Source organism: Vanellus vanellus (assembly GCF_965231255.1).
Source record: "Vanellus vanellus genome assembly, chromosome: 1".
Lineage (NCBI taxonomy): Eukaryota > Metazoa > Chordata > Aves > Charadriiformes > Charadriidae > Vanellus > Vanellus vanellus.
The window spans coordinates 78751086-78766919 of record NC_138905.1 but is presented as its reverse complement, the minus strand read 5'-3'; the positions used below and the strand labels follow the sequence as shown (position 1 = coordinate 78766919).

Here is a 15834-nt window from a genome sequence, read left to right as displayed (position 1 = left end):
GGGCTGTAGAAATAAACATTATTGTAACTTTAACTTATTTTAGCTTTAATTCAGGAGCACCTGAAACTTTTTCTGTAGCGAACCCTTTTTATTATTCTATAATTGCAAATAAATATGCTCTGACAACGTTAGTCGAACTTACCAGGGAATTTGCAGAGGCTTAGATTATGAAGACCGCTATACCTCCTTTGTATCACACGGTGGCAGAAAACGCCCGGCATATGTTCTTGTGCTGTACCAGTTTGGTAAGTCATATCAGATATTTCGGTATGCAGCGCTCTATAGAGAATATGTTACTTTGGAAAATTAAGTCTGTTTAATTGTCTGTGCAGGAAGAGCTTATTTTATAGCAATGTAACATGCATTCATCCACAATTTGCAGAATGTGTGTTAAGGGTGTGTGTAGGATTCATTGAGGTATTTCATCTGACAGTCAATATATATATGTGATAGTGTAGAAAAGATAATTATATGTCTGGAATATGTATAGGCATTTAGTTTTAATTAGGCTTTTGATTAAATATAAAAGTGCAATTAAGAGTGACAGATACAGTAGATCCTGGTAGACTACATGACAGTTTTTGGCTAGAAAAACTCCTGAGCTGATTTTTTGTCAGACGTGATTTTTTCTAAAGATCGCAGTGACTGTTCTATTGAATCTTTGATGTGAACTACTCCTTATTTTCTCTCTCTCTCTCTCTCTCTTTCCTTGTATGTATGTGCTTATCTGTGTTTACAGTATTTCTGTTGGTAAAAGATGTTATATTAATTTACAAGAAAATTATTTTGTTTTAAGGAGACACGGTAAAATTTAGATGTTCGCCAAATGGCTCAGAATTAAATTTGGGGTTTTTTAGCCATGGTAATACATTTTAACTGTATTTTGCCAAGCTTCTCAGATTTTCTTTTCTGAATGATACTATTTCTGTGAACGTGTCTCTGAGCACATGAGCATGAGCAATTTGTTGAAGGCTTACATGTGAGAGACTTATATAAGATATAATATAGGAGGGAAAGGATATTATTATGAAAATATAAAAGTAGATATTACAAAGTCTGCTTGTATAACTGACTCTGATATAGACATGAACAAACTGCTTTAAGCATCATGTTTCCTATTGCACTGAGCTGTTGTTTATGTGAAAAGCTTTGGTTTTGCAGAATGCCTAGACCAAGATGGGTTTAAAGCAATCTTCTCTGTGCTACTTTTGAAAATAAGACCATGAACTAATTATGGATATGAAGCTAATTATAGACTCATCTATTAAGCAACTTGGCCAGGGTATTTGTCTGGTATCTTAACTAAATAAATCAAATAATGATTACATAAAGTGATTGGATAGAGGAAAAAGAGCAAAACCCCCTTCAGTTACTGTCAGTGTATCTTGAATATGGTTAGTCATAGTTTAGCACAGTTTTGCATCATTTTGCAGTGGATCTATGCAGCCTTCCAGTGTTACCCCGAAGTTGTGAGCCAAACACAGCAACTTCCTGGCTTTTTCACCAGTCTTCTGCAGGACCTGGGGCAAACCCTCCCCTTTGCTCTTCTTTGGCCGTTTCCTCTTTTGCTTTCCCTCTGCCTTGGTTACTGACAATTTAGACACTCCCGAGTAGGACTGTGCCTCTAATGCACATTTGCACTGCTCGTAGGTGTTAGGATCCTATCAGCAATTGAGGGCTGAGTTATCAAAACATGAGGAGCTCGCAATACGTGTGTTGCTGCGCTTAATATTCACTGCGGGGACAGACGGGTACGGCTCCTCCTTGACGTGATGGAGGATGATGGCCAGCCTTGAGAAATGATTTTCTGCACATCAGTAAATCCCCACATTTTCATTAAATTGCTTACTTAGGCTCAAGATTGAAGTCGGCATCATTGGAAGGGCTCCTGTAGACTACAGTGCAGTGACACAGGCAGCTGTTTCCCATGTCTGTCTGTTACAACTTGTCATTTTGTTTCACAGTATGGAAGGTGTGAGAAGTGACAGGACTAAATAAGCACAGAGGGAACCGACTGTTTCATCTGGCCATGTTAACGAATAAGCTGGGAGTGAAGTTAACTTCATGTGAAGCAGTTTAAATTATTTATTTTCAATCCTGGAACTGTACTTAACATGTTGTTAAGGCAGAGCCATGTTGACAGGGTGACGTTAATTACCCCACTGGAAACACATCACATTAGCTGAAAACAATTGTTCACAGCTATCATTCATGGCTCTGGGTAAAGCCACAGCCTTCGCAGATCTTGGCAAACAGTTTCCCGCTCCATCCGTGGAAGTTCCTTTTGCATCCACTCACAGCTGCAAACTAGCTCTTTACTTACAGCAACAAAATACGAAGTTCGATGGTTGTGAGTTTATTTTTTTCCCTTTTTTATTTTTTTTTTTGTAAGCTGAGTGATTTTGTGATTGATCTCCTCTCCATTAGACGTGGTACATCTTAAAAATGCAAGGATCTTCATTCCCTGATCCACCGGCATAAATGCGTATGCTTGCTCTTCATGTAAATGCTTTCGCACAACTCCCTTAATGATTCCGTTCCCACTTCTTAATTCATAGCAAGGGTGTTGTGTCCTTCAGAAATTATTGTATCTGGGGTTTACATCCTTTGCAAAGGTTGTGGCTTAAACATCACTGCTGAGAACTGGATGTGACTTGAGTAGCATTTGTATGGATGTATGCTAATAAAAGTGAGGAATTGACTTTTTCCTCCCTACTTGTTCAGCATTGCAGTGAGTTAAGGACTCTAAAATGACTCAACTGAGGAGTGCTGGGAATATATCTACAAGTAAATGAATGCCTGGCTACTTCGAGTTGCTACCTTATTTTTTTCTAGATGCTTTTGTTCCATGGTTAATGCAATTAGAGATTCTACTGGGAGAGCGCAAGTATGCGGTGTTTGTTCGTTACGGTGTGAGGTTGTGTGTAATAACATCTAACTCTGTTTGTAGGTTAGGCCAAAGACCCTGATTCCAGACAGCCTCCCTATCTCCCCGTGCAGAGACCAACCTTCCAAGCAGCCTCCTACCTTCCAGAAGGCAACCGTAGTCAGCATCAAAAACCCCAGCCCTGCCCTCCCGACTGCCAATAACACCGTCAGCCATGTACAGACGCCTAACAGTCAGTCACAAAGTGTCACCGAGTCCACAAGTATTTCATCACCTCTGAGCAGTGCAGGTGTGGCGTACGCCATCATTTCCACCTCCCCCAACAATGCAACTCCTATCAGCACCAGCGCGACTGTTTCTGTGGTCAACGATAGCATTAAAGTTCAACCACTCCTCATTAGTGCCGACAGCAAGGTAGGTTCTGCTTTTCCCACCATATTTTTTTTGGCTATCAAACAGAGGAATTACATTGCAGATGTAAGCAGTATAGTCCCGTGGAAGTGCACAGCCCCGTGCAGAGTGATGTCAGTGGTTCCTTTTGAAGATAATAATGAGAAAGCAATGGGAAAATTCTTAAGGGGACATATGGACACTAGTAGACACTTCTCTGTGTACATACATATGTTTTAGCAGCACCAAATTGTGTCATGATGTAGCCTGACATTAATGGGACCATATGATCTTCCATTTCCTTAAACCAATCCTCACTAATAATATCCCTGAATTCTGTGCAGGCTCAGATTTCCTATGGATTCTCTCTTCAATTATACAGTGATACCAGTTATATCAACTGACCCCAGAGGAGTATATCAAATAATCAGGCATTTCCTTCTACACTTTCAGGGGAAGACCAAATGAAATGAGAGCTCAGGGTTTCAAAACTGATCAGCAGATGAATCTGTGGGAAGAAAATCAAGTTGTGAATTAGTTGTTTCCTCCTTGTTCTGCTTTTCAGGTTTGAAATACAAGAACTTCACCACTCTCATATCAGAAACAGATTCAATAAAGCCTGCCAATGTAACAAGCAGACATTTGTTGTAATTTACTACTGGGATCCTACTACTCCGGGTCTTGTTGGCAGCACAGGTTCTTATATGGTGCTAAAAAACAATACAGGATTTGGGATGCCTTTTGTGGTAAATAAAAGCAGGCATCTCTTCCCCACTTCTCTAACGTAATTCATTTTTCTGTTACTTAAACTGGCTGGTGGTTAAAAGAAACATCCCTTTTTATGCTCTTGAATCTTCTAGAGTGACTGAGATGAAGCATCCAACAATTAAATAACATTGATTGAAAGTTAGCAATGAAATAGATGGAAAAGGCCAAACATTCAAGTCCAATAACCTTCACCAAGAAGATGAGCTTAGGAAGGTCTTCCATAGTCCCATAGTCCTTCATGAAGCTTTGATTATCGGTATAAAGCCTCATGTGTAGTTCTGTGGTCCAAAATTGTCCTTCGTTCCTTTTAATTTAATAGCTTCTGAGATAATGTTATCTGCACTGTGTAAATCTTCATGTAAATCTTCAATTCAAATATGAGCAGCTGAATATGCTAACATACATGCATGTATAAGAGGTCTGTGTAGTAATGCCTATAGGTTCTAAGCCAGAATTAATTTTAATTTAAAACATATAGTTTGTTTTGTTGATGCAAAACTGGACATCCACTGCTCATAACACATAAGTGCTGAGGACTGAACTCTGATCTCAGTTACATGAGTAGCACTGAGGAATATCTTCCTTCCCATCCACATGTAGTTACTCTGAAATAACACTGGTATGACAGATCAGACTATGGTTTTGAATGTGTAGTAATTCCGTCTCTTCTACCTGTATGCAAAATTAAATCAAAGGAAAGACCTTAAAATCACTGACAGCACGAGTGCTAAAGCTAGGCTGCTGAGTCAGCTTCAGAAGTCCTCTAAATAGAAAGTGTCCTAATTTTCAGAGGCACTGAAGTGACTCCCTTAGGCTGCAGTACGTTTACAATGCACCTATAAAAACTAATTTTTAGAGGGAAGACCTTATTATGGCATACAAGTATCTAAAGGGTGGGTTGAAGGAGGATGGAGCCAGGCTCTTTTCATTGGTTCCAAGTGACAGGACGAGGGGCAATAGGCACAAGTTAGAACACAGGAAGTTCCGTTCAAATACACGGAAACAGTTCTTTACGGTGAGGGTGACAGAGCACTGGCACAGGCTGCCCAGGGAGGTTGTGGAGTCCCCTTCCCTGGAGATTTTCAAGACCCGCCTGGATGCAGTCCTGAGTAATGTGCTCTAGGCAATCCTGCTTTGGCAGGAGAGTTGGACTAGATGATCTCTAGAGGTCCCTTCCAACTCTGATAATTCTGTGATTCTGTGAAAATTAAGTATGGATTTAGAAGCCCAGCCTAGGTATCCAGTTTTTTATATTTTTGGCTTGTGACTTGCATCTGGTGTCTGTAGCAGTATTGAGTAACTGTTCAAAGAAGAATCAAAGGTTTCAGGCAGAAAAATCCAGTTTCATGTAGTGAATTCTTTTATTTGTACATTGTCTTTTAGGTTATCATTATTCAGCCTCAAGTCCAAACCCAGACAGAAAGTAAAGTGGAGACAAAGAAACCTCCTGAAGAGTCAGCTCAGGGACCCCCTGCTACCAAAAAGAAAAAGGAGGAAAATCCAGAGGTGATTTTTTAAATTATTTTTTTTTTTAATAAATGAGCTAAAGTACGGTTAAGTTATGGGGGCTATTTCTAAACGTTTTTCTGTGTGCATACATAATTACTGCATTTGTACTCATGGTTCTCCCAGTTGTTCATCTCTCTAACCAATCACTGCATTCGAATTGATTTCTCCACCAGTGAGGTGCTCTGAGAAATTTGTTTAATATCATTCAAACCTTCCAGTGTCACAAAATGTAAGAACTGTAGGTCTCATCATAATCTAAGCACCTTGCGTGGGTATAGTGGTATTTCTTGTGAAAGATCTATACAAGCTTCAGGTACTTTTTTTTATGTTATCAAATACATAACATCGGGTTTACAGGCTGCGTATGAGGTTGAATTAACATTTCTTTTGTTAAGTTGAGCCTTTACATCTTCTTTGTAATGAATCTTGCAATTTTCGGATTGTATGTAACAATACAGTTTCTTGCATTTGCTGCATACCTGTCTTCCCACATGTACACAGATTCTTTCTAGTCTGAAATACATTAAAATCCTTTGAGTAAGAGATTAGAAAGCAGGTTATAAGATTAAATCTCTTTTATGAACTGTATTTGCTATGTAAATGAAAATATAAATCAGAAGTCCTTGCAGAAATGGAGTTTCTCCTTAACAGGCATTTTGGTTTTTGACTAGATGTGTTCACATTAGATTGTGCATACTTTTGAGGCAATTTTAGAAGTTCTACAAACTGAATCTACTTCTATTGTGGAAATCCTCAGCTCATGTGAAATCTTAACCTTACTAGTCTAATAAATATGTTGCAAGAAAACGTCCTTGGAGCTGTAGGTTTAAGAGGATTATTACAGGATAAATTTATAATGTTACTTGGGGCATGTGGATGGTCATTCATTTTACCATTTTAAGAGGTTCTTATAGCGAGAACAGTGTTAAGGATAAATAGCGGCTCTTAGCCTCGCATATCACAGCTTTATGCAGAAGCACTGCAGACCTACACTTACGAAACCTCCCAAGTTTAAAATCTGACCCTTCATTGCCGCTGAATGGTGGGACTGTAGGGTCCTGTTTTGGTTAGGGAGGTATTTCCAAAAGATTATTTGTTATGTAGCACCTTGTGGGCAGAAGGGCTGGGAGATCCTGCTTAGAAACATAATGGTAGAGAAACTGTTCCCTTTTCTTTGCCTCTAACTTACCCCTTCAGAAAGAATTTTGAGCAAAAATCCTCTAGAGAGATGCAGAAAAAGACCATGGAACTGGGGACACTTTTGGGTATAGCATTCATAAATTTAATAAGCATTTCATTAAATTGCTAACTAGAATATCCTGACTGCCTTTTTTGTAACCAAGAACATTATTCCTACCATGTATGCTGGAGGTCTCGGCAGGCACAATTTTCTGGGTAGGATGCTGAAGCTATGCCCTTCAGTATGATGATTCTTTTTTTTTTTTTTTTTTCATAGATTTGTTTCACGGCCATAAATATGTAGGTCTAGAGTTAATTTCTTTTGTTCTTTGAAAGTAAACTTTAGTTGATTATCATGTATTTATGCAATTAGTGTAATTAGAACTAACAGCATAATTAGTGTAAATACATGTAATGACATAAATAGAACATGTAATTACAAAATGAAATGGTTTTGTAAAAATCTTTGTTTTGCTTCATGAAAAGACATACTATGCATTCTAAAAGCTCTCATGTCTTTTGAACAGATGATTAAATTTAAGGCAAAGAGTAACAAAGATACCATGATATTTTTAAAAAGAAAATAAGCACTCTAGGCACTTCTCTCCACACCTTTATTTATCCTCAAAACACAAAACTGAGGCAGGAACTCCAATGTGGGTCTACATAAATGTTAGTTGTGACAGACTGGGCTTTAACAAACTAAATTGAAAATTTAAAACAAATAAAGCAGAAATAGCCAGACTTACCAGTAGCCAGGAATCCCACATGCAGATACTGAGCGTACCTGAATGAACAGAAAAGACTGAGGATAATTACTGTCTTTTGTTTCTGGCTTGGTCATTCTGCTGGAAAGCCATGAAGCCGATCCTGGACGTGGCCTCCTGCAATATGTGTGCCTTTTGCATAGGATGAAGATTTCCCCTTTCCCAAGTACATCATCATTAGACTAAAGCAAACCTCCTCGTGTCAGCTGTCTTGCGGCCAGGATGTCTGGACGCCTGACTGTGGGGTGGTTTTCCCTGAAGCAGGACGGAGGGCCTCAGCCACCCTGGGTGTCCCAGGTCCAGTGGTGAGAACCTTCTCCTGGGGTATGAGTCATGAGGGTTCAGTCCCCCCAGGGCTGAAGAGGGTCTGGAGGAGTGGGCCACCTGCTCCCCGCCGTCTGCGGGGCTCTGCTGGGGTTGGAGGCCAATAACTGGCTGTCTAGCGATGTGCCTTCTCCCACCAGAATGACTTCTGCAAAGAAATGAAGGAATTAGGCAAGGGAGCTGTTCATCTGGGAGCAATTGCCAGAGGGTTTAGGGTATTGGGTTTTTTTGTTTTTTTGTTTTGTGGTTTGGTTTGTTTGGTTTGTTTTGGTTGTTTGTTTTTTTTTTTCTTTAAAGGACCTGAGTTCAGCACAGAAAGAAACACAATTTTGCCCAAAAGTTTTTGCTTTTTAAAAATTTTATATTATTTAATGTTTATATTTCTGGCAACATTTTCCAGGAAGTTCTAGCAGTTTTTTATTTCAAAGAAAAATTACTGCTGTAAATGCTGGTTATTTAGCTAACAGTGTTTTTAATCCCACCTAAGAAGGACAAGAGAGACACATTGCAATTGTGAACTAAATGCTAGCATTAGGCCTGGATTGAAAATCGGGAGAAACTGAAGCCTCAGTTTTGTGGATTCCTGCACAGAAGAGAAACAGTAAGACTCTATGATATTTGAAAGAAAAGCATTTCAGTGGAAGTAGTATTTTGAGTCGAATCCAACAAGCTACATGAATGTAAAATAGCGAAACTCATAAAAACAAATATGCTGGTAATATAATATGCTTGTTAAAAAGAATACAGCTTCTACTGCTTTGTTTTGTTTTGTTTTGTTTTGTTTTGTTTTGTTTTGTTTTGTTTTGTTTTGTTTTGTTTTGTTTTAAAGGAAGCATATTTCAAATATCTATAAAAGCCAACCCTTCCTGTCTTTACTAGTGGATAATTATCAAGTCCATTTATGAAGGCTCTTCATATATTAAGGAAGCATGCTGTCATTACATTTAATTAGATTATGTATTGAAATAATTTTAGTATGAGGAGAGGAAATCATTTAGTGAGCTTTCCAGTACTCAAATAATTTTAGTTCAGATGTCAGAAAATGTATGGTCCCCCTACAGTTTAATCTTTGGGTAATATAGCCATTCTGTGCTCCATTGGGAAAATACAATCGCACGTTAACTGTTACAGCTTCCTGATTCTATACCTAAATGTTATTATTACTTCTGCTCAGAGTGCTGAGTTGTATCCTACCACAAAGTTACTTTTGGTGGGGGTGAGGAGAAGCTTGTAATTCTGCTCAATTGACTATTTTTTTTCTCAGATCGCATAGTGGATCTTTCCCTTCAGGTGTGGAGCCCCCACTGTGTCTAGGTGGTGTTTTAGACATGTAAGGAGTGAATGTTATTGAAATCAAGGTCTGACATGCAAATCAACACATATGCATGTCATTGCCACAGTTATGGAAGGCAGAAATATAGCATGAATGTATCTAAATTGCCAGTGATTAGATTCAACATCATACAGGGAGAGTTACACACTAGGAGATTGTGAAAGAAAATACTCCTTTCCTGTGAGGTTGTTAGTTCGCCTGTTTGACAGAGATATTTTCACATATGTAAAAGGGATATAGATGTCCAATCCTGACCCTCAGGTTTTGAAGAACCTACACCATAGCTAGATCTTTTCCTCTACAAAATGAAGCTTTGCTTGCTTTCACAATTTCACTATGTGAAAGTCAGAATTGCAAAGGAAAGGGTAGTTTCAGCGACTTGGAAGTTGATTTTTTCCTGAACTGCAATGAAAAGATGAATCATCAGGCTTTTCACAAAACAAGAAGGTCAAACTAATTTTGGCTTGTAAGTGTTGAAACGTGTTCTCCTCACACTTCTTTGGTTGAAACAGAATGTTTTGACCTTCTACCACTTAAACAGTGTATTTTAGTTTGACCCAAATCTACACATTTTATTTTGGGTGAGTATGACAATTGTGCCTTCCTATGGTCTTTGGATGCTTTACCACAGTTGGATTGTAGGCTTGGATTGTAGGCTTCACTTGCTTGGATTTTGTAATAGCTCAGGTATTGTGCTCAGATTTTCTCTCCTGTGGAATTGCACCTCATGGAAATGCCACTTGGGTAACATGATCCATCAAGATTGTTCAGCACAGCAGAGAGAGGAAGAGATCCCTGAGGCCCCAAAGGTGTGACTTCAAACAAGGTGTTCAGTTCAGTTTGGGTTTGGAACAACACAGCAGAATTTTAGTTTTCCATCAGAAAGATGAATTAAAACCTTCGGCAAAATTTCTTCTGCAAGGAAAAATTTCCCGGTAAAAAATCACTGAGAGAAAATTTAGAGTCTGCTCTAGTACTTGCCCTATTACTGCATCAGAAGATTTGTTAGTATGCAGATGTGTTTTGTGCAGATATAGTGTACAATAATTCTGAGTAATATTTTAGATCAGATTCCTCACTGCAAAATGAGTTCACCAGTGTCAGGGGAAGATGTTTATTCACTCACCATTGAGGGAAAATATTGGATCAGTGTACTTCTTCATAATTCATGCATGTGATATTCTCTTTGTAGCTTGGGAAGAGAAATTTCTGAAAGCTTTTTTTGGGTGAGGGGTTTTTCAATATGCTTCAGATGTCTTGTTTAGTGTTGTAAAGTTCAGTGAAAGTGTGTCATATCTTGTTTTACTTCATACAGCTTGCTTACATCCAATAAAAGCAGTGCCATGTCCAGATAGTAATAATAATACACAATTACTTCTCTAAAGAGTGGAGTAAGAAAGCAGCTAGGAATGTGAAATGGAATTGATTGAATTGACTGAATTTTGATCATGCACTCTATAAAATCAGTAGTCATACAGCATTGGCTTCATAAGTCTCTGAACTGCTGAAGTTCATATAGTCATACAGGTGGGGCGTGACTGACTAGGCATATCTGAAGCAAATCTTCAGTTAAAGTTTTGCATATTACTATGCATTCAAGTAGTATACATTTCTAAAATACCTTTACCCGTTTTATTCTGTCAATTCTAGATTTATTTATTTACTTACTTCTACCATGATTGTTGTAGTAGAAAATCTAACCCCTGTTTATTTTTTCCTTAGAAAATTGCCTTCATGGTAGCATTAGGACTGGTTACAACAGAACATTTGGAAGGTAAGATGACATATGTTGCTTTACAGTTCAGTTTTTGAGTGAAATCTTTTCTCTTGGCTGATCTGCAGCCAAGAGGAATTGGTGATTCTGTCCTCTGAAGGGCAATGAAAAATCAGGTGAACTGTTTTCTGTGTACAATTGTGCTTTTCAGCCTCAAAATAATGGGTGACGTTACTCTGCTCTGCCTCCCATCCCATTGAAGAGCTTAAGGGGCATGAGAACTGGCTCTGCAGCCAGCACCAGCAGACTTGGCATAAGCTGGACTTAGTCATCATGGTCCTTTGATGTATATTACCAGCTGGAGGATAACAGTGAAGCAAAAAGCATCCAAATGCTCTGACCAGCACTGATCTGGCTGAAGAATCAGTGAGGTTCAAAGATGTTTACCCACTTCTTCTGTAACTAGCATGCTCCCCTATCTCTTTCCCCATGTGAGATGGACTTTCATTTTTTGAGTTCATCGTCTGTCATCTCTAGAGTTCCACGCAATGTGTAAAGATAGTGGTGAAAATCTGGCATTTGTTTTATAAGATTTTAAGCAAATTCGAAAACTACCTCTCACAAAGACCTCCTTCCTTCCGTTTCCTCCCATTTAGCCAAAAAATAAACAAACTTCAGTCTGATCCTGCTTTTGTGTGGGAGCTGCTAGCATGCCTTCCTAGGCTTCTGAATATGAATTCAAACAAATATTGCACATAAACTAAATGCAGTATCGCAGAGTTCAGTTTACTTTTCCAACCTTCCAAAGATACCTTGCAAGAGTTAGCAGATTTGTACCTTTCTTTGCCTCACTTCTGAAAACATAGATGAGACGGGGGGGGGAAAGTGTTTGTTCAGCAAATTTGCCAGTGGTGTGAAATGAGTTGGGGACTTCTTGGCAGAATGGGTTAGTTCTCATGGACAGAGAAGATACAGCTTTTTTTAAGAAAAAAATTACAGCTTGATGTGCTTTAGTTACATGCTCAGATAATACAAGTTGGTGTGGTTCCACCAGTATAAGGAAAAAAATCTGGTATCTGTGTCAGCTGACAATGATTCTTGATCACGAAAAATGTTAATGATAATTGACATTTACCACCCATGCCATAGACCATTGTCAGAAAAATACTTAGGAATTTCCAGTGCACTGAGTTTAATTTTATGTGCTGTAAAGTTAGGCACATGCTTAGATATCTTGCTGACTCAAGAGGTATCTACCATTTTACAGCTTGATTTCTTTTTAGTAAAATTCCCTGTGCTTCTCTTCCTTGTTTTAAGAGAGGTTGTGAATTAGGGAGAAAATAGCATCTTAATTGTAAAGTCTCCTCAATATATGCAGCAGGTTTTCTGTGCGTGTTGTTGCCTTTTTTCAGTGTCTTTCCTCTTTAAATCTGCATTTTAGAAAATCATTTAATGTCCCAGTGACTGAGAATTTGAAAGCAGTTTAAAGAAACTTTAAGCCATCGGCCTTTTTAATCCTTTAATGGTAATGGATTGAAATGGAAATTAAAAAGCTACAGCAATTTGGGGAGAAGATTTATAATCCAAAAAGTGCAAATGATGACTGGTTCTTGTTTTCTTTGTCTAAGGAAAATAGGACAACATTTGAAATTATGCTGAAGTGCAAATTATGCTTACAACAGAGAGAACTTCATTTTGAATAATTCTTTACCCTTTGATTTTATTGGAACTAATAAATTGTTTGTGTGGCTTTAATGCTTATGTTCAAAACACCAAGTACCGCTCTGCTCTGTTTGTTCTACCATAAGTGTGGCGACGCACATTTTGAGCCTTACTGCTACAATACTAATCCTGCAGAATCAATTCTTTCAGACAAATTCACTTTTAATGTTCCTACTAGCTTTAAATAAATGGCTCCCACCAAGAACTACTTACTATGGAAAGGGTGTTTCTTCATGAGTATTGGTGATTACAACTGTCAAAAATACCCTTATAGCTTTCACAAGCTAAAGGTTATTATTTTAGTGCTATGTCATATTTATGGCTATCAGCCATTGGTATTTGTCAGGAAGCAATGGTCATTACACAGTTCAGTTTATTTTACTACTTCTAATGTATTTCTCAATTTCACATTTTTGGAATTAAACTGAATCAAGATTGGGTCATTAAAAGCTTATTCACTCAGTATCATTAATTCACAGTGTTACTGCTTTTCTTCATTTTATTCATTAATTTTGTGGTAAAAAAGCTATGATCCACTTCTATATGGATTTCTCTAGCAGCATTTCCACCTAACATCCAGAGGAGTATCTTTCTCCTCACTGGGAAAAGGGCTCTGTTCTGCAGAGCCCAAGCACGAGGCATCTTTTGAGGCCTTTACCAGTCAATGAACGCAGCCAGTTCCACTGACTGACACTCTGCAAGGTGCAGCTTGCCCTGAAGATAAATTGTCATTATGGGCCTCACAGAATGACCGTACAGAGTGTTTATTGATGAAGGGAGCAGCTCATTGAAGCTTTGCTTCAGACATAAAGCTATCTTCAAATTTATTCATCTCTGTCAAATGTATTACGGTTTAGAGGTTTCTTTTTCTGTTTGGGTTATATTTTTTTAAATTAATAAAATAAGGAATAAGATAGCCCAATTCTGTGATGCAGTGCATGGTTGCAACATAAAATCTCTTTTTCTGGGCTATTAGAATGCCTTTTAGTATTACCATTGTGTAAAAAAAAAAAAGGTAGAAAGAAAGAAGACTTTAAAAGAATTCTTTAGTTCAGATCATTCTAAAAAAGCACATCTTGTTTCACTGCAGCAAAATAAAAACCCTGAAATATTTCCATCTAGGTTACTGAGATGTTTTAGTCAGTTAAAACAAGTTATTTATTTTTACTTTATTAAGCCCTGTTTTGAAATGTACACGATACATTTTAGCTGAAGTAACAAGTAACGAAAGATACTATACCAGCATATGCTTCTGTTCTATCTTGGTGTGAATATTTACAGATACACTCTTAGATGTACATACTCCTTAGATCACAAGCATGAATATTTTTTGTTCACAGTTCCCATAAATAAAGTGCTGAAATTGTGCTCTCCCTCCCTGATGGCTGCATAGGGTGGAATACACCTAGAGCCATTTCAGTTCATTACTCTCTCTCTCTGTCTTTATTTCCATCTATTCCCACTGCTATAGCTTTTTCCCCCAGCCAGCTTTTATCTCTGTACCATAGCAGTGCCTCTTCCAAAGCTGCATTCCAGGTAGCTACCACATGTGTGATTCAGACTCCATCAAATATTTCTGTTGCCTTGGTGAGAGCATGTACCGGAGAAATTCTCTCTTAAACCTGGGACCCAAAAGGGCAGAGAGCTACAGATCCATCACAGTCCTCTTGTGAAGACACTCGGCCCGGTTATGGACACAAAAAGCTCTGCTGCATCAAATTCTTTGTTTCTTTTTCTGGGCCAGTGAAAAGTCACGATCTTGTATCCCTGTGACCACTTCTGAAAGACTAAGCCTGGGCTGCCCTAACTCCAGCTTTTTCCCTATACTGCCACAAGGGTGCTGAGGTGCTGCAAGCCCTGTATTTACTGACCGCGTAGGGTGGGTTACTGAGCCTGGCTGGAAGCAGCATGGCTCCAGCTCACTCTGTTGAGACCGAAGTAAAGAGTCAGCGGAGGTCCACTTCCTCCATTTCTTTGGCAGCATCAAGGCACACGGTTCCTCCGTTGTGACATCTCTCGCACTTTTTGGCCTTGAGAGCATTCCCTTTACAAGAACTGACGCTGACATCAAGAACAACCATCTCTCTTCCAGTGGCTCTGCAGCAGGCTACTGGATCCGTGTCTAGCGCTTACTCTGCTGGTGAGGCCTGATTCCCTCCAGAGGATGCCAAAGGTTTTGGAAGCTTCGGGATGGTGATTTCAGCATAGCCAGACAAGTATTGTGTAGGAAATACTTTTCACAGTGGGACAGAACTGTTCCTCATACAAGATCCTCCAGTTTGGAGTCTGCGTAGCACTGAGGATGTTAACAAGATGCTGGCAGTGGTTACAGCCATGGTGTTTATCACACGTCTCGGTGCAGCCTCGGATCACACGTTTCTTGGTGAAGAGATTCTGCATAGCTCCTTGAGTCACATGGCAGCATATGTCTATCTCATGTCAGGTGTGAATACAGACCTGTCTCTACTCTTTGAATTGCCCTAGGGGAAGACACCTTCTGAGCATGAGAGGTGACATGTTCCTGTGCCAGTGGGAAAACCCAGCCAGAATGTGCAAGTAGTTGCTCTTCTGTTTTTCTTGTCTACCCAGTTTCCTTCTGATAAATCTATCACTCCAAAAGTGGAGGCTTAGCCAATAGTCCTTTATGAATGAAAAGTTTCAAGTCAGTATCTTGGAACTGAGGGCAGTACAAAATCCATGCAGAGTGTTTGCCTTGTCTCTATAGACACAGTGTCTAAGACATGACCAGCAATACTAATACCATTTACAGTAACAACACTTAAAGTGGTATGTGGCCCCTTTTACTCGGTGGGGAAGTGATCAACGTGTGGAAAGGGTGCCTGGAACTCAGAACTATGTGTTGGAAATCCTATTCCCATGCCTTGTAAATATCCTGAAAGCTGGACCGTATCTTACTGTTGGATTGCAAATGGGAGATAGGCTCAATATCCTGAAGGCCATTTTCTGGCACTGAGGATGTTCTGAGATAGGCCTCTTTAGCTTAGACATTGATGGAAGATGCCGGACCTTCTGCAGAACCAGATGGTGTCCTGAGTTTCTGTTGGGTGTACTCCTGGTCCTCTGGGCTGCAGTACTAGTGCTCGTGCCAGTTCCTCTTGTTCTGAGAGATTTCTTTCGAGTAAGACAGAATGGAGGTATCACCATTGTGGGGACATGTAGACTAATAACATCCCTCTGGCACCTCGGTACAGAGTCTAAACTTTGCCTTACAATATTCATG

General features: G+C 39.1%; 1 protein-coding gene across 4 annotated transcripts in view; it reads left to right on the top strand.

The window, feature by feature from the left end:
• The window catches only part of PHF21B (PHD finger protein 21B), a gene marked incomplete at its 3' end in the record, with an annotated part of 176550 nt that overhangs the window by 146795 nt on the left and 13921 nt on the right, over positions 1 to 15834 (top strand). For all 4 annotated transcript variants that reach the window (XM_082498545.1, XM_082498543.1, XM_082498544.1 and 1 more), the window contains 3 exons: positions 2951 to 3301; positions 5429 to 5551; positions 10880 to 10931. In XM_082498545.1, coding sequence (XP_082354671.1) covers positions 2951 to 3301; positions 5429 to 5551; positions 10880 to 10931 — 526 coding nt within the window. The remainder of the gene's footprint in view (positions 1 to 2950; positions 3302 to 5428; positions 5552 to 10879; positions 10932 to 15834) is intronic.